The sequence below is a fragment of the Canis lupus genome, chromosome 1, assembly GCF_003254725.2.
Source record: "Canis lupus dingo isolate Sandy chromosome 1, ASM325472v2, whole genome shotgun sequence".
Taxonomy (NCBI): Eukaryota; Metazoa; Chordata; class Mammalia; order Carnivora; family Canidae; genus Canis; species Canis lupus.
The window spans coordinates 58,387,535-58,406,224 of NC_064243.1; the positions used below are offsets into that span (position 1 = coordinate 58,387,535).

An 18,690-nucleotide genomic window follows, 5' to 3' on the forward strand; every position below is an offset into this window, starting at 1 on the left:
CTACCAGTTATACAGCCTTGTGCAAAAGTTACTTAACTTCTCTCTTCTATAATTTCACCATCAGCAAATAAGAATCGCAAGAGTAGATACTGTGTAACTGGTGGCCTCAGGGCTCCCTGTATAGAAAAGTAAATCACTTACTGCTGTATCTGGCACAGTGAACATTCAATAAATAATGCCATTATTAAGGATGGTAGAATTTTGAGTGCTTATATTTTATGTTCTGCACATTTTTAAGTATCGCATAAATTACATATTGGTGAAATAATATGCATACAGTAGTCTTACAATCATAAAACAATGAAGTTATTTTTACTTTGAAACTGCATAAAGCTAGCAATACCCTTCTAATAAAAAGGGATCTAAATATAAATCTCTGCCATTCAAAAATGGGCCCAAATTGCAACCAGAGACTTCGAAGGTTCTAAATGGTTTATTATTAGTTTTAATGGACATACAGGAGCACAAAGGGATAGCACTTCTTTGGGTCTGTTTTCCTCATTATTTTCACATAACTAAAACTCTTTACTCATTCTATCACTAAGCCCTAACTTAGTCATATGTCTAGTCTCTTTCCCGTTTAAATCTATTTGGGGATGTGGTTTTATTTTAAAAATAAATGCATTGTAAACCATTCTGTGGAGTATCAAATTTAGCAAGGTAACTCAGTTGAATTTGAATGTAAATTTGGTTAGCGGTTTCACATCCAGGGCCTTCTGGATGCTGCGTGGAACCAGGCATTAATGTGCAGGAGCGTAGCTGCTTCCCACTGCTCTGTGGGGATCTGTCTCAGCAGTTATTGATTGTACTGGTATTTCCTTTGTGTACTAACCAGTCCTGCCTTTAGATAATAGGACTGACCTTATGTAAGAAGTAAGTAGTAAGCTCTGGATGACAGAGGGCAGGGCATGTCTCCTTCCCTGCTGGATCCTTGGGATCTAGTACAGTGCCTGACACAGTAAGTATTCAGCAACGATTTATTCAATGAAAGGCTTATTTCTACAAGAAACATTAAAGGTTAGACTTCACTTTTCAAGACTGAACATTAGGAATTTTCACATAAGAAGCAAAAAAGCTGTTGATTGATATGGATGCTTTACCTCTCAAGTTGATGCAACCAGCTGAAAAACTTTTTACAAAAACTAAAAATAAAAATAGATTCCACACTAGTAGGCCACTATTTTGATTCATCCTTTGGTTGAATTGATGGATTGCTTAGAGAACATCTTAAGGGGACATGGAGATTAGAAAAACCAGTTCAATGTCATAGTAGCTATTACAGTATCATGGGGGAGTGGGGGAGTGTAAGAGTGGAGCTCACATCAGGGGTTGAACACTTGCTGAAAAACTTATTCTATTCATAGGAAAAATCATATCTAACATTCGGCTTTATTATTCATAAGCCATTCCACAGTAAAATTGTGAATTGAGTCATCATCACATACTATATTTCCATGTCTATATTTATATTGTTGATGTGTCTACATGCACAGAGCTCAGCAAACTGGTCTGTAAGGGATCAGATTATACGTATTTCAGGCCTTACAAACCAAGCAGTCTCTGTCACAGCCATTCAGTGCTTCCATGGACATGGCTATCTTCCAATAAAACTTTACAAAACCAAGCAGCTGCCACATTTGTTGGTTTACTAACCCCCAAGGTAAACTATGCCTGTCCTTGCAAACTTTTCACTAATCTTCAGCACCCGGAAACAACCATTTCCTCTGCAAAGTGTGTCATTAATAAAGCTGTAAACCAAATGTTATGAAACTCTTTGCCCTTCAAGTGGACAGACTTGCTTTTATGGCTAATTGTAGTCATTTCTATCTCATTATTATAGAATAAGTGGTGTATGTGCTTTCTTGGTGGCATCGAAGGCTGTATCTGTTAGTTTTGTTATAAGGCTATCCACGGTATGCATGCAGTCTTCAGCTTATTGGTTTATTGTTTTCATTTTACAGAGAGGAATGAGTGGGGTCCCAATGCAAGACAGTAGCCCTGAGAGAGGATGTGAAAAGGAAAGGATATTAAAGCCATCTCTTACAGAGCAGGGTGGAGCAAAGGTATCTGTAGACATGGAGTGCCTTCCAAATGTTATATGTGTATAGTGTGCCTCAGAAGAACCAGCAATATCAGATAATGACAATAATATCATCAAATTAACTTTCCCAGATTCACGTGTCTAGAGAAAAGAGGCCCTTATATGCACAAGTTAATCTGACAGTAAAGAAGAACATTTCAAGTGACAGATCTCTCTACAGTTTGGGGGTGTCTACCATTCCCATCTCCCTCAAAGTTACAGAGAGAGAGACATCATGGATGGTTGTGGTTCTGTCAGTTGAGGAACACCAAATTTAGGGGACACCTCTAGATTCTGACTTCTTAAAACATGTTCCTATAATAGTAACAAACTCAAAGTTCAAAATGTTCTTAACTCCTAATGCAATTTTATTTTTATAACAAGTATAAATTTTAATTTAAAGAGGGAATAAGAGGGGCATCTGGGTGGCTCAGTCATCTGCCTTCAGCACAGGTCATGATCCCGGGGTCCTGGGATCAAGCCCCAAATTGGGCTCCCTGCTGAGTGAGTAGTCTGCTTCTGCCCCTGTGTCCCTACCCATTCATGCTGTGCACGCACACTCTCTCTCTAATATAAATAAATAAAATCTTTAAAAAAAAGAGGAAATAAGAAACTAACAATGTTGTTGAATGTCACATTTCTAATAGCACTTCATGAATTTTGAGGACTATAGAATACTGTAGAAATGTAGTGATAATGATGTTGTAAGATTTTATTGCAGAAAAACCAAATATTCTGGGAGCAATGCCAGTATTTCTTAGTGATATTCTGGAATTAGGAAGTGTTGAGGGTTATTTAGGAGAGAGTGTCAGCTATTCATCAGATAATAATTTTTTATTTAGAAAAAGAATTGATTAATTATTAAAACCGTTATATGACTTCCCATGTGACAGATGGGGATACTCGTGATACACATCAATTAGTCATCCATTTATTTCATTTTTCTCTTAATTTCTTCTGCCATTACCAGGTACATGTGAGAGAAGGAAAAAAAGAATTCCAATATGATTGTAGGAGAGCTCATTTTTCTTTCTGTCAAAGGTTTCCCCTCCCATAGGCATGATAATATTTCTTGTTGATTGTTCATTTCTATAAATTGAGAAAGAACAGCATCCAGCTTTATCAATAATCCATTAAGGTTGTTCCATGATCTGTTGAATTAACGTTGAGTTCTTGTGCAATGCAATAGAGACATGGATTGCTCTTAGAAGCTGGAAAATAAGGAATGAAAGAACAAAAAGAATTACTATTAATTGAAATTCAATTAATGAAGCAATTGGGAGATGAGAAGAGAATTAAGTAGAGGGTCAAGGCTTTGGGTACTATGTCAGCTGTCACTGATAAGACCATGCCCTAAGCACTCTACTGCACCTGCCTTGCCTCCCGCTTCCTCAACTTCAGGATGTTCATCATAGTGCTTTGTACTTCTGTGAAGGGTTGGTTTTTTAAAAAATGATAAGAGATGAAAATACTTTGGAGGAAGTTGACAGTAGCTCTCTTTGCTAAGATTATCATACTTAATTAGTATTGTTATTAATTGCTTTCCTAAATATGGTTCCTTTCTTAGAATACTTCTCAGGTTGCAAGAATGGAGACCAACGGGGCACCTGGATGGCTCAGTCAGTTAAGCAACTGCCTTCAGCTCAGGTCATGATCTCAGGGTCCTAGGATCAAGTTCCACGATGGGGTCCCTGCTTGATGGGGAGCCTGCTTCTCCCTCACCTGCTCCCCTTGCTTGTGCTTTCTCTCTCTCTGGGTCAAATAAACAAAATCTGGAAAAAAAAAAAAAAGAATGAAGACCAATGGAGAAATGGGAGAACTTTTTAGAATAAATATTGGCAAGAATTATACCTACAACAGCACACACAGTTTATGTTAGTACCATAGATGATGTTACGTGTAGATCTTCTCTGTTTATATGTGAAAATAAGGGAATAAATGCACCATGTGAAATGCTTAGAAAAGAATCACATAAAAAAAAAAAAGAATCACATGCCTCAGAACAGTCAACTTAGTCATTGAGATTCAGTCTTAATTTCTGTCTTTTGATCCTCCACTAAAATGCATTATTTTCTATTTCTACTGCCATCATCTTAGTTCAGACCACCATCACCTCCCATGCAGAAACCTGCAATAGTCTCTTGGTCTGCCTATGTCCCCTTATTCCTCTTTACAACTAATCACCCACCAGCAGCCTGAGTGATCCTTTCAAAAGACCAATTAGATTACACTCTCTTCTGCTGAACACCTTCTTTCTCATTGCATTTGGAGCAAATTTCAAGTGCCCTGCTGACCTCTAGTGCCCTGCTGGCCTCCACACTGTTTCTGAGTGCCTATGCTCTATGGCTCCAACCTCCACTCTTGACACTTGCCCTCCATACTGTTTCCTTGTCTTTCTCTTAGAAAGGGGAAAATAATTGCAGCTTCCTCAGAGGTTATCAGGAAGGTGAATAGTGTAAATCCCATTAAACAGTGCCTGGCACAGAGGATACATGCACTCAACTACGAATTACTACTAAGTGTTAGACATCAGCGACATTGGCTGCCCTTGCAGTTCTAGAACTAGCTGTGCCCTTTCCTCCTTGGGACCTTTGCTTTTCATGTCTCTCTGCCTGGACTGCTCTTTTCCAGCTCCTCTCATGGCTGCTTCAGTCTCAACTTCAGTCATCATCTGCAAAGAACACTTCCCTCACTCTCTAAGTAGCTTCCACCAGACTCTCACATCTCCCTGCCGCCTGTTTGTCTCCTTCATGGGGCTTCCCGAAGTCATATTACAGATTAATTCCTTCAGCTGTTTTCAGGCTGTCTCCCACACCAGACAGAGTAGAGTTGTATCCATCTTATTTATCACTGCATCCCCAGCTCCTGAAACAGTAGAATCTCAGTGTTTCTTGATGGACAGGAAGGTGATAACAAGGTTCTGGGCTCACAGTTAAGCTCAGTTATTGAATGAAGTCATCACGGAGTCTATGAGCTCTATGGCTCCTGTAACAGATCACCACAAGCTTGGTGGCTTAAGACAACAGAAATTTATTCCTTCACAGTTCAGAGGACCAGAAGTCCAACATCTGTTTCACGGGAGAATGCAACTGCACTCCAGCAGACTCTATGCCTAGAGTGCGTGATGGTTCAGTGAGGCCAAAGAAAAGACCCGGAGATAGCGATCAAGATGTAGGTTTACTTATGCACAGGGAGCATCTGCTGCTGAGACCTACGTGCAGCCAGTTTCTGTATCATAGCAATTTAACCTAGCAGCTCCCAGTAGCCCTTCCCCTCCTTGCATGGCCAGCATTTCCAGAAAATCAAGGCCTGCCACAAGAACACTCTTCATTATGAAGGAGACACTCCAGGTTGGCCACCCCAGAGCCCCTGACCTTGAACACTGAATAATATGTTCTGCTGTGCATCCTGCCTGATAGGAATACCAATGGAGCATAAAATTTCTACATTTTCAAGATAGTGGTTAACAGGGACATTCAGCGTATGCTTGCACCAACGAGCTATCCAGCATGTACCGTACACCGAGCTAGAATTCAGCAAAGCCATGCTCCACCCACAGTCTCTAGGGGAGAATCTTCTCCCTGCCTCTACCAGCTGCTGTGGCTGCCAGCATTCCTTGGTTTATAGCTTTATCAGTCTTCAAATCTCCCTCTGCTCCATCTTCACCTACCCTTCTTCTATGTGTGTCTAACATCTCCTTCTGCCTCCCTCTAATAAGATACCTGTGATTGCATTTAGGGTCCACGTAGCCTGTGTCAGGCTACCATAACAAAATACCACAAGCTAAGTGGCTTAAGCAGCAGAAATTTATTTTTCTCACATCTGGAGGCTGCAAGTCCCAGATCAGGGTCCAGCGGTTCAGTTCAGCAAGGTTCAAGCTCTCTTCCTGGCATGATCACTATGTCCTCACTTGGGCTTTTCTCCATGTGTGTACATGGAGGTGGGAGATGTGGAAGAGAGAGCTCTCTCATGTCTCATGGAGGACATTGATCCACCTTTATGACCTCATTTAACCTTAATTTCTTCCATGGAGGTTCCATCTATAAATATAAGACACACTGGGAGTCATAGCTTCAAAATACATATTTAGCGTGGGGTAGACACAACTCAGTCCACAGGATAATCTGTCATCTCAAAATGTTTAGCCTAATCATATCTGCAAAGACCCTTTTTTCAAATGAAATAATTAATATTCAGAGGTTCTAGGTATTAGGATGTGGATGTATTGGGGGGAGCCACTTTTCAGCCTATGACATCAAGGAAGCAAAATGAGTTGCTAAACTTAAATAGACTCGTGGATTCTCAAAGATCGTTTGTGCTGCCAGCGGGGGGATGGAGGGTGGTGGCGGGTAGTTGGTCTACATTAATAAAACAAAGCAGAATAGGGACTTATGAGGATTCCTGTGACTTACGTAAGTATGCATCATTGCAAGAAAATTCAACATAAAAATAAGTTCAAACTATAAACCAAGAGTTTGTTATTTGCATTGACGAAAAGCCTTCCGCTCCAGATGGATTGATTGTTGTACCCTTCATTTAAGTTGCCAATTCTATAAATGCATTTGCAGTTCAATTTGATTCGTGCTGAACTTTTCAGAAAGAACTATTAAGGAAAGTTTTCAAATCTATCCGTGCTTTAGCATTTACTCTTTGTGATGTAAAGCTAACAATAGCTGACATTTACTGAATATTTACTATGTGCCAAGCACTGCATCAAAAGTTTGACACACACACACCCCTGAAGGATCTGAGCCATGAGTAGCTCTGCCTGGATTGGGTTGTTGACATTTCCCATTGACTATAATCACAGGGCATGGTAATACTAAGGAATGCCTAGGGATCTCCTGTATTCTAGGTCTATTATTCCTTACCTCTATCATGAAGGAGGAGCCCAATTCCCCTTGGTAACCAAGATCAGTCAACCCAGCCAGCACAGTGACAAGAGCTGCCTTCTTTGTTAATTGAGAAGCATGAGCCAAAAGCAGCTAAATGGCAGACTTCACTTTCAGCTCAATGGAATCACTGTTGGGTCTCTTCGTAGAAACATTCCTGCCTTTTTTAAAAGACTTTTATTTATTTGAGAGAGGGAGAGCACACAAGTGAGGGTGAGTGGGAGGAGGGAGAGGACAAGAGAATCTCAAGCAGACTATACCCTAAGCAAGGAGCCCCATGAAGGGCTTGATCCCACAACCCTGAGATCATGACCTGAGCTGAAATCAGGAGGAGCTTAACCAACTGAGCCATCCAGAAGCCCCTGAAGCATTCCTCCCTTTGGAACTAAGGCCAGCAGAGCATTGTGGTAACGGGACGCAAAAATTTTAAAAATTTTACTAGTGGATCCCTCAGGGAAAGAGGACGTTGTGCCACTCCCATTTCTGCCTCTTGATTCCATTGTAATCACTGGCTTTAACATTCAGTCTCCTGCAAAATCCCAGCCCAGTGTGCACCTCTGTGTTGTGTGGAGAGAAAATGGATCATCTGATTATGCAAGAGTCGGAACGGGGCTGGGCCACTGCTCAGCGTCCCTCACATGCAAAGTCATCCCTTTTGTGATTAGTGATAAGAAGGAAGCACAGAAAGGTGACATAGATGAGCCATCTGATGGCCTTTGTGGCAACTGAGCCTATAACTAAACACTCCCACAGAGTAGGCCCCTTTGATTCCACTTCTGGTTGGCTGTCCTGATCTTCCTTTGCTGGACTGCAGAGAATAGAAATCTGCATGAATGAGGAGTTCTATCAATTCATCAAACCAAGTGAAAATGTCTGTTTGTCATATAAAAGATAATGTCAGAAATCCATTTTTAGCTCCCCGTTGCTGTACTCATGTGTGAAATTACTCACAGGGGAAGATGTTTGCCCGTAAAAGAGCCCTTATTGGCCTTGGATGTGATTGGCTACACAAATTATACTGCTAGATAAATTGGTTTTGCAAATCAAACAGAAGGCCTCGTAAACCGAACTGGGATTGCAGTGGGGGGCACAGCCTGGCCCTGTGACAGTGTCAGGGCCCTTCTGTTTGCTACTTCTCTCCTTAACAACATGATGTCTCCAGGCTAAGGTATTCACCGAGTATTTAAATTTTTGTAATTCATCAGTTTACTGATACAGATCAAGAGACCATTTGGCGTTTTGACTGAAGCACTCACCGATTTATTTATTTATCTGTCTTGATTATATTAGCAAGAGTTTGGGATTATTTTCTATCTCTTTTGGAGAAAGAATGGGGAGGGAGGGATTCAGGTCAGTACTGTGGGTCTCTGAAGATGACTGATTTTGGTGTTTGCGAGTAGATTTTGTGCCATGGTTGCCTTTGGTATTTTCCCATTCTATGACTTATGACTTAGAAGAAATAAATATTAGTATTTAGTATTTAGCCAGAGAGATGTAGCCCTTTCATTTTAATTAAAAAAAGAAAAGGAATGAGGAGGAATACAAGGAGGCAAGAGTAGGAGACAGAACAACAATAAGGCAGTTCTAAAGAATTTGAAAAAGCTCTGGCCTCTCCAGACAATTTATTTCCAGTTCAGTAAACTCAGGAGCCAAACTTTTGCATTTTTAAAACTCTTAATAATAATAAAAATGATCTTGTTAGTTTAGCGCAGAGCCAAAATTAGGAGGTCAAGCATCAACTTGTTTATGTTGGCATTTCTGTGGAGCCAAGTCTGTCTAGGGGCCCTGCCCTGAATAGAATTGGCTCAGACCCAGCAGCGATAGATCAGGACCAGCGGAGAGCCTTTCCTCATAGGCCCCCAAGCAGCCCATGGCTTACAGCCTGCCCAGCAAGGACCAGCCTCCCCTGTCTGGGCTCCCTACCACTGCACTCTCAAGCTCCAGGTGTGGTCCACAACCTGCTGAGACACACACCGCTACTGAGAGATGAGTTGTCATTGGTGAACTGTCCTCTCCCTTTCACCCCAGGACACTTGGCAGATTGGTTGTTACCCAAAGGGTCCACTCTAATTCACATATCAAATGGGATGCCCAAGAGAGTTCCCCTTTTAGTTATTAAAGCCAATTTTATCAACCCATAATATTTAGCTTTAAAAACTCCACTATGGTAGCATGATATTTAATTATGATTCACTCTTAATTGGCATTTTGCATTACTTAGTCACTGATGAGTCTTTAAACTATTATACTGAGGACCTCCAAACTGCATCACCTGGTTTTCTGTTGGGGACAGAATTGGCTTATTTACTTGTTCTCAGTCTAGAAATCATGGTTAGATGTGTCAGTTGATTTGCCTTTATATGTGCACTTTATATCACAGTGTATGGAAATATAGGGGAAAGGACACTGTTTTACATTGTAGATCACTCAGGATAGTTTTCACAAACTTAATTAAAAGTCTGATTTTCCCCAGCCATAACTTGCTACTGAGATTGCCGAACCGATCTCCCTGCATAGAAATTCCTCCTGACAGCTTTTGAACCTCACATTTACCAGCCTGTGCCATCTAACCTTGGGAATGACCAGCCACTGCCCTTTATTGTTCTACTTACCCATGGCTGCACTGACCTTTGAAGCAAAGCTAAGTTTGCAAATTCCCAGACTCTATCCTCCTAGGTATTTTCTGCTAAAGAGTGAAAAATGTGGAATGGTTTAATTACATCTGTGTCTGTTTAAAAGAATAAACTTGAATAAGAACAAGAAAGGAAATCATTATTGTAGCCACGTATCTTTTGTTACCCTTTGTGTATTTGGAAAGCCATGCGTAAGAGCACTTAGAAATGTCCTTGAATTCATTTCTAAGCAGCTTCTTGATGCGATGCAGAAGCCATTTTCAATGATTACCATTATCAAGATTCCTAATGGAACACCTCTTTCAACAGCGGACTTGCATCCAATAGAGCACCTTTGCTGGAGCAAGACAGCGTATTTTTTAAATTTTAGCAATAATGCCTTCAAGATGAAGCATGACCTGAGATACTGCTCTGTCCTTCCTCCACACTTTATAAATAGCCTTGGGAGCACATGAGGGTTTGAAAATGTTGTCTTTTGCTCACCTGCCATATGTGAGAAGGCTTCAGGAATCGTGTTCTCTCACCTACTCAGCTTCTCTCAAATTCAGAATGCAGGTCCTATCAGGTCAGCAATAGTGACTTAAAGGTGTGTGTGTATGTGTGTGTGTACACACACACAAAAAAAATGAGAGATGGAGAGAGAAAAGAATACATGCTACGTGATTAATTTAGAGAATTACTCCTTTTCTGCATATCCAGTTATGCAGTCCCCTCTCCTCGTGGATGTTGAGGAACTTTCTTTACCTGTATCTATTTTCTTTCTAATTTGACCTTGTTTTCTCTCCTTCCAAATGCATTTTTTCTGAGGTTCCTTGGTCCTCCAAGTTGATCACAATTGAATCTAAATTAATATCTCCTTTGTTGTAAAGTAACTCCAGGAGCTTTAACCAAACCTCATTCCCCTGTACCCTGGTTTCCTAGGAAACTTCACCAGCTACTCTTTTCCAGATCTTCTTCTACATGTCACAAGTGACATAATTTCTTTTTTCCATTGACTCTTTTTTTTCTGGAGATAGAACTGCCATACATCTCCCTTTAAGAGCTAAAAGAATCTTTTAACTGAGCATTATTTGTGAAATAAAAACTATCTCTGATCATTTATAGGCCCAAGTGCAATCACTGAGCAAAAATGACCAAGGCATTCCATTTTTTCTGGAGATAGAACTGCCATACATCTCCCTTTAAGAGCTAAAAGAATCTTTTAACTGAGCATTATTTATGAAATAAAAATTATCTCTGATCATTTATAGGCCCAAGTGCAATCACTGAGCAAAAATGACCAAAGCCCAACATCAGGAGCTTTATAAAAGCCATATTATACAGAAGCATGCACCAAAAGTGCACTCCCCAGGAAAGAAGGTAAAAGCAGGCCCATCATATAGAAGCAGTTGGGACATAAATTCAGTAAAAACAGAGCTTTAACCCAAAGTCACTTCATCCTTGAAACCTTATGCCTATTTGAGGATTGTCCACATTCTTCTATGCTCACCCCTGCCATCTTTTTGGTCAAGCTAGCAAAGGAAAGATGCCATTGAAAATTGCCCTCTTCCTCACATATTCCAGTTGGTTTACTTATAAATGTACTTTGAAATGGCTTACAAACCATGGGGTTTTCTTCTTGTATAGGCTTAAGGCTCACTAAAGTCATTAGTTTATTAAAACTCTGCTTAGATGTTTAATACCAAAGCCAAAATGAACATTTGTTCTGTCCTTAACTGATGTGCTAAATGTCTCATTAGCTAAATAGTAATCATATTGAGATGCCAGCTGGCTAGACCTAGGTTTAATCCCTAGCTTAGAGGTTGAGGAACTTTGCACAGTCTTAGCATCAGTCTCCCCAGCCACTCCCTCCTGGACAATGGCTTGTGTCCCAGTCAAATTGCTTTAAGCAACACGCAGGCATTCTCATTATACACCATGAGTGCTTTCTGACCCTTGTTAGCAAAGAGACCCATCAGGATGGAAAAAGCAGCAAAGTAAACACTGTGGACAGCACGGGAGTATTAAGGCGGGCACATCCTTCCTCAGCATCTCAAAGCTCCAGGTCAGATAAAATGTAGGCAAAAGTGTGTGTGCGGCACAGAACATGAAGTGTCTTCTGATGGGCTGCTGTTGACTGGGGAGGACCACAGAGCACATATCAGACAGCAGCCTGTGCCCTGCAGTGGGGACAGCAGGCCTCCACCTGACCTTGCCTTGTGTGTCACAGGCATGGCTTTAAGGCTTCCTCTAGTACCCGGAGGATTCCTTGTTCTCTTTGCTTAGGCAACTAGGCATGAGTATTTCTTTGCAGTAAATGAGTTAAGCAGCCTAGAATATAAAGAATTTTTGAAAAGAAAAAAAAAAGAATTTTTGTTTGGTTGATTGGAGTTTTGTTTTTGTTTTTGTTTTTTAAAGAATGCTCTATCAGGATAAGTGCAGCATCCAAAACTGGGAATCATCCTATTAGGAACCCTGATTCAATTTTCTTTCTTTTCTTTTTTCTTTCTTTCTTTCTTTCTTTCTTTCTTTCTTTCTTTCTTTCTTTCTTTCTTTCTTTCTTTTTTTTTTGTCAATCTATAAAGAGAAAAAAAATCAAAACTTTCTGTCATTATTTCTAATATTCAGCATTTATCCAGATTAATCATAATGCATGCCTTTCTGTTCCCTTTTGGGCTTGTGTGCTAAATAAGACTGTCCATACAATGACAAAGGTATAGATTTACAAAGATGAATTTTAAAATATTTGTCATCTACGCCAAGTCAGACTATGGGAGCCAAAACCAGAAATTGAGAGGAATTCAAATCCTTTTTTGCAGGATACCCTACATGAGGTCCTCTTCTGTCCCACTCCCTTCATTGCCAAATCCTGTCCATCCTGAGTTTATGAAATGTCCTGTGTCAATCTGATCTATCCAGACTCCTGCATCCTCCCTCCCAATTTGTTGTCTTGTCATTCTCCTTTGACTGACCCCAGGTTTGTAGATGACTTTTAAAGTTAATGATTAAGGATCAATACTATGACTTCCCTTTCAATGAGTTTTTGTTTGCCATTTGATGTATGAGAAATGATACTGGATTATCAAGGTTTCTTTTTTTTTAAGATTTTATTTATTTATTCATGAGAGACAGAGAGAGAGAGGCAGAGACACAGGCAGAGAGAGAAGCAGGCTCCATGCAGGGAGCCCGATGTGGGACTTGATCCCAGGACTCCAGGATCATGCCCAAGGCAGATGCTCAACCATTAAGCCACCCGGGCGTCCCTCAAGTTTAAAGCTAAAAAATTTGAAGTACATTGCTGTCACAGGATGACTTTTTACTGTTTATTTCTTTAATCTGAAGCGTCTCCATAATTTAATCCATCCATTCATTCAAAATAAAAACAAAGAACAAAGAACACTTAGTAGATGTCGACAATGTGCCAGGCTCTCTACTTGACACTGGTCAAGAAAGACACAGTCCCATAGTTAAGGGAGCAAGGCAATTTAATCAACGATTACCTAAGAGTGTTTCATATATGATCATTGATTATAAGATAGTGGTATAAACAATAATGACAAAACAGTAATCATGATAACAAAGGTAACATGAGTTGAATGCTTGTTGCAAGGTAGGCATCGGATAAGTGCTTTACATGCTTTATCAAGTTTAATCTTTACAGCCACGCTCTCTATAGCTACCTGTACGTAGGTAACAATTGTTAGCCTCACTTCACTAATAAGGGAACTTGGACCTGAGGAGGACAACATACTTATCCAAAATGACAGCTAGAAAGTAAGGGGAGCTAGGATTTGAATCCAGCATGTGGTTAGAAGGCAGTTCTAACCTTGAGGCCCCATTTGTAATCTCCTGGCCCCCAGCTGCTGCAGCAGAGGCCCGCTCACCCTTGCAACCTGCAAAGCTCTTCACTTGAAACTAGGGACGTGTCAGAGGAGTTTGAAGATGAAAGTCATTAATAAAATTTTTGAAATTAATCGGATGTTGGGGACAAACCCATCTTGTTCTCCAGAGTTTCAGGCAAACACTGCAGCTCTCCAATATAGAATTTCAGGAATCAAGTGTGGGGGGTAAATTGGTTTTCTGCGATCACCTACCATAGTGCTGAGTGGTCTTCTCCTCCCATTTCATTTTACCAACAAATTCATGAATCAAAGAATAAAGCACACGTCTTTTCATTGGGAAAAACCGAATTGGTCGTTTCAAGTTCTTTAAGTGAAGCTATTACAAGCTGAGTCTAATCTATAAATCCCCCTCAGGAAGGACTATCCCATGGTTTGAATATGAAGAAGAAAGGAATTGAAAGGCAAGATGAAGAATGATCTAGAAAGAAAATCGGAATATGATCTTTAGTTTTAGCTACCTTGCTGCTGCTAAAGAGAGAGAGAAGGAGGAAGATGTAGAAGGAAGGAGGGAGAGAGAAGGAGGAGAAGAAGGCGGAGAAGAGGGAGAGGGGGAGGAGGAGCAGTAGCAGGGGAGAGGAAAAGAAAAAAGAAAAAGAAAAAACCACCACCATAGCGGGGCTCTTCACCTCAGAGATGTCTTTTCTACTGTAGCTGTCTTTGAACTCTTACAGCCTTGCAACTTCCTTTATAGACTCTCGGGATCCTCTTCTTGTCTTTCTAGCAGTTTTTCGTTCTTTTAGAGTATGAGCATGAAAAATAAAATAGGAAAATCCTATCAAATTGGTCTTCTGTTTGCCCGTGGATGCCGCACGCGGTGAAGGCTGGGACGACAGCTCTTGACTAAAGTGAGATTTGGCATATCACAAGATAGCCACAAAAGTCAGTAACAGTTCCTACGGGGAAGACAAGTAGTGTCTGAATCAGATTAAGGCACAACAAGAGCACCCAGTGCAGCTGTGTCGGGGAGGGGTTTGGTATTGATGGCTTCATTACCACCCTTGTTTCTCCTGGGCTTAACAAAGCCACAACCAACCAACTCTTTGTTGAGAGATGTTGGAGGGGGGTGGTTTTGTTGTGTGTGTGAGGGGGGGGGTTGTTTTAGTTTTGCTTTTAACTTGACGTATTTTAATTGGTGCTTCACTAGCTCTCCCACGTCAAGTACTCAGACTGGCACTTTTGGGGACATTAGCTAATGTTCTTCAGGGTTCACCACAGAGCCAAGAAAAAAGATAAGGAAAATCAATAAGACCAAGCTAGTGTAGGAAGAGAACATTCCCTCTCCATCAAGGGCCTTGGCCAACCTGTCAAGCTGCCGGCTCCTCTGGGACATGCTCGGCTCTGGTGCCTGTGTGCCTCCTTCACGCCCAAGTGGCCCTGCTGGGACCCGCCCATTGACCTCGCTGTTGTGTTGTTCAGTTTTCAGGCCTTTATCTCCTGTCTTTCTTCACCATCCTCATCGGGCTGGTGCTCTACTCGTCCACCTCCACGTACGTAGCCCAGGACCCCCGTGTGTACAAGCAGTTCCGCAATCCTTCAGGACCTGTTGTGGACTTACCGGCCACGGCTCAAGTGGAGCCCTCGGTCACCTACACCAGCCTGGGCCAGGAGACCGAAGAGGAGCCCCACGTGCGCGTGGCCTAGGGGGTGGCCCTCCCAGCCCATTGAAGTCCACGCCGTGGCCACGTGCTTGCCCTCCATCTCTGTATTGTACATAGAGAAAGGTATTTATTAGGTGCGGTTTGCACAGGTGGACTGCAAGGTAGCAAATCTGAAAGCCTGTAAGGGGCATGCGCTCACCATCGCCGGAGACGCAGGCCCCGAGCCACCTGACTTAGAGAGACGCCTAGCTAGTATGTATCCTGATCACAGCCCTCCTGCATTAATTACTGTGAAGACTTTTGAATTAAAAGCAAGTGTTATTATTATTTGTATTATTATTGTTACTCTTATTACACTAACGTTCAGGAGGCTGTTTTGTACTCCTGATGAGAACTATTTGCCAGACCCACATGTAGTTAACACAAATCCCACTTTTCTATGGCAAGTCACTTTTTAAGAATCATACTTTATTTTTTTGCACAGTCTGTATGAGTGCTGCACGCCACAGGAGCTCCACCCCTGAGACGTTTCCTTATCCTAGGGACCTGGTGGCTAATGGTTTCCTCTGTTACCTGTTGGATTGCCTGCTCAATAATATTTTGTGCTGTGACCCTTGTGGGGAGGGGCAACTGACCATATAATTCTCTATTCTAGGAATAGATATAAAACAAACACTTGAGCCTTTTTATATTTCAATCTCTGATTACTCCAGGCCATTGCCTTTCTGTTGTGCCACGTGATTCTGCTGATGAAGTCCCTGTTATAACAGGATAAGGAATGTTTCCTTTCTGTGGCTTATAGGAAACTCCAGAAATAATATCATGTATGTTTAGGGTAATATATATATATATATATATATATATATATATATATATATATATATAAAATCTTTCTGCCCCTCCCTATATCTTCTCTTCCAAAAATTTATTTGATCTTACCTTTAATTCCTAGATTTCTTTAGTGATACTATGGAAATTACTCAAGTCATTGGAAAAAGCCATGGCCCTCTTGCCCTCTTAAATTGTGTGACACCCTTTTTAAAATACACCAGCATGGAAATTACCTTTATTGTGGAGTATCATTGGTTGTGTAGCCTCCCAACAAAGTCAAGGTGCTGATGTGGAGCAATCTCTGACAATAGCTTGATGGATCTGACCACCTCGTAGTGATAAAGATGTCGTGAATGAAAAAGTTTGGCATTTTGGTCATATTGGGCCTCCCTTCAATAGCAGAATATAGCCACACCATCTTCTTAGGGACACAGAGAACAGTGCAGGGTCCTACTAAGGCATTGAGGGATATGTCACTAGTCTAATTTTGTTGCCCTTAATGTAACTTTTTTCAAACACATACGAAAAAAAAAAAATCCAGCAACACCACAGACCTCGACAATCTGGAATAGATTCTATGTGTCAGTATGTGAAATAGTCTTTAAGGTTGGCTGGCTTCAATGCCTTTCAGAAAGATCCGCCATGGGGTCCAGGGTTTGTAAAGGAAGAATAAATGCTTATGAAACTGTAGGCAGTTCAGATCAACACATCTTAAGCAAACAAAGCAAAACACCAGAGGGGTCCGTGTGAAGTAGGACAGGTTGCAGCCCCATGGGGATTCCCATAGAGCCTGCACAGGCCTAAATCCCAGGCAGGGGAGGGAGCATGGCGTGCTGGTAGTCAGCACCAGATGGCCTCTCCACCCGCCTTCTACCCAGGGGGTGTGGTCCTGCCCCTGGAGAGGGGGAAGAAAAACTATCTCCTCGGATATAAAGATTTGATGGTCATCACTGTTTAGCCCCCTCAGAAATGTGTTTTCTTTTCGGAGGAAAAAAAGAAAACAAGAACTATGTTAAAGCTATATCAAGTCAAAACAACCTGCCAGTGTCTGCTCTCTGCTACCTTTAAACCAATTAAATACCTTTCTCTGACTATTTTGTCCATTCAGATCTGAAGACCTTTAAAGACTGTGGTTTTATTTTTGTGTTTACATTCCTTCGGTTGGCATAATTTGCTTGATTTATTGCATCCTTAGTATTTATTTTAAAGCCAAATGTTTTAGACTTTTTTTATTCATTTTTATGACACTAATTTGTAGACGCTTAGTAAAGTCTTATGAGAAATAAGTGGATGAAGCTATTCCAAGTCAACTCAGTGGACTGGGAATGTTTTTTTAAAAATTTTAATTTCAAAAAAGGTTTGCAATCAGCGGATGGCCAAGAGCAGCCATCTGGCTTATTTTCTAGGCTATTTTAATTGACTCCATTGTATGGAATCCCAGTGTGAATGTTAAGGTGAACTCACCCTACACCCTCTATCATCCCGAGTCCTTGTGCACAAGACTTTCATGTCACTGGGGTACTTCACTGTGTTCATCCGTCTCCAGGTAGAAAGGCTGGTAACATAGTGACCTGTCCGAGATCAAGTGTTCCAGATTGAACAGGGTGGGGGTAGGAGGGTGGGAAATAGCACAGAACAGATTCTTCTGTGTTAAAACACTGGTCCTGCGGGAGTGGGGTGGGAAGTGGGATGTACGACAACATTATCTCTAGCTCTTTTCATTTTGGAAATCTCACAACCTCAGTAGACACCAGCCAACAGCTCCTCCTTTCACCCCTCCGCACCTCCCACACCCCCTACCAGCGCGACTTCAGCAACTTGTACACAATTGGATCCTGTGATCAAACCATAGGCCACTGACGGTAAATGCAGGTTCTCACTTCCTCCCTGAAAACCTGCCCCTCGGAGGGGGCGGGTCCGGGGGGGGGGGGGGTGTGGAGACAGTGCTCGCCTGGGTCACACCTTCCCACTGCTCCAGACTCTGTAATACACAACCAGGTAGACCAAGCAATGGAAGAATTTGCACCACTGTGTCCCCCGAAAACCTTTCAATGTTTAGTTTAGATATTGCTAACTTGTGCTATTAACCTTTTGACAGGCGTGTAGTATTGTTTGTTTTGGGTTTGGTTTTGAGTTATAACCACTTAGGAGTCCCCAGCTAGCTACCAGGACAGATTTTACCCCATGGGTAGGATTCTATTGTCAAGCCACACCACAAAGCACACTAATCCAGACACCACAAATGGAAAATACGAACCCCCCCTCAACAAAAAAGTAAAAGATTTACACCAATAAGTCGAACAAACTTTCCATTTTTGATATTTGCATGCTCCCCCATGGACTGGCTGTGGCAATGTAATGCCTGTATAATGTTTTCAAATAAAAATAAATGCTTTATGAAAGCACGGAGTTCTTGGTTTTCTTGAGTGTTTGTCTGCACTATGGCGACCAGGGAAGGAGCTCCCATGGGATGCCGAAAATAGCCACCAAAGTAGATAGCCGGGTCCATGTCAAAATAAACACCAGAAAGAAAATATTTCCAAATTAGGAAGGGCACAGTTGGTCTCAGAGCTGAAGCTTTGAGAAGCCAAATTGAGCAGGGTTGTAATTTGCAAAATTAATTTTTTAACTGACCACTGAAGGCGGCTCTGGGTCTACAGCCTCCAAGCCCAAGTTTAAAACATACGTAGGACAATAGAAATCCACTCCCCAAGAAACAGGTCTTATAAAGGAGAAAGTTCCGCGTCCACTGCCCTTGACACAGTGCCGGACCGA

The 18,690-nt window shown here is 41.5% G+C and overlaps 1 protein-coding gene across 6 annotated transcripts in view; it reads left to right on the top strand.

Moving 5' to 3' along the window:
- SLC35F1 (solute carrier family 35 member F1) overlaps positions 1 to 18,317 on the top strand; it is a 390,439-nt gene extending 372,122 nt beyond the window's left edge. For all 6 annotated transcript variants that reach the window (XM_025422847.3, XM_025422848.3, XM_025422849.3 and 3 more), the window contains one exon: positions 14,903 to 18,317. In XM_025422847.3, the coding sequence (XP_025278632.1) occupies positions 14,903 to 15,127 (225 nt within the window). In that variant the 3' untranslated portion in view covers positions 15,128 to 18,317. The remainder of the gene's footprint in view (positions 1 to 14,902) is intronic.
- The last annotated feature ends 373 nt before the right edge of the window (positions 18,318 to 18,690 follow it).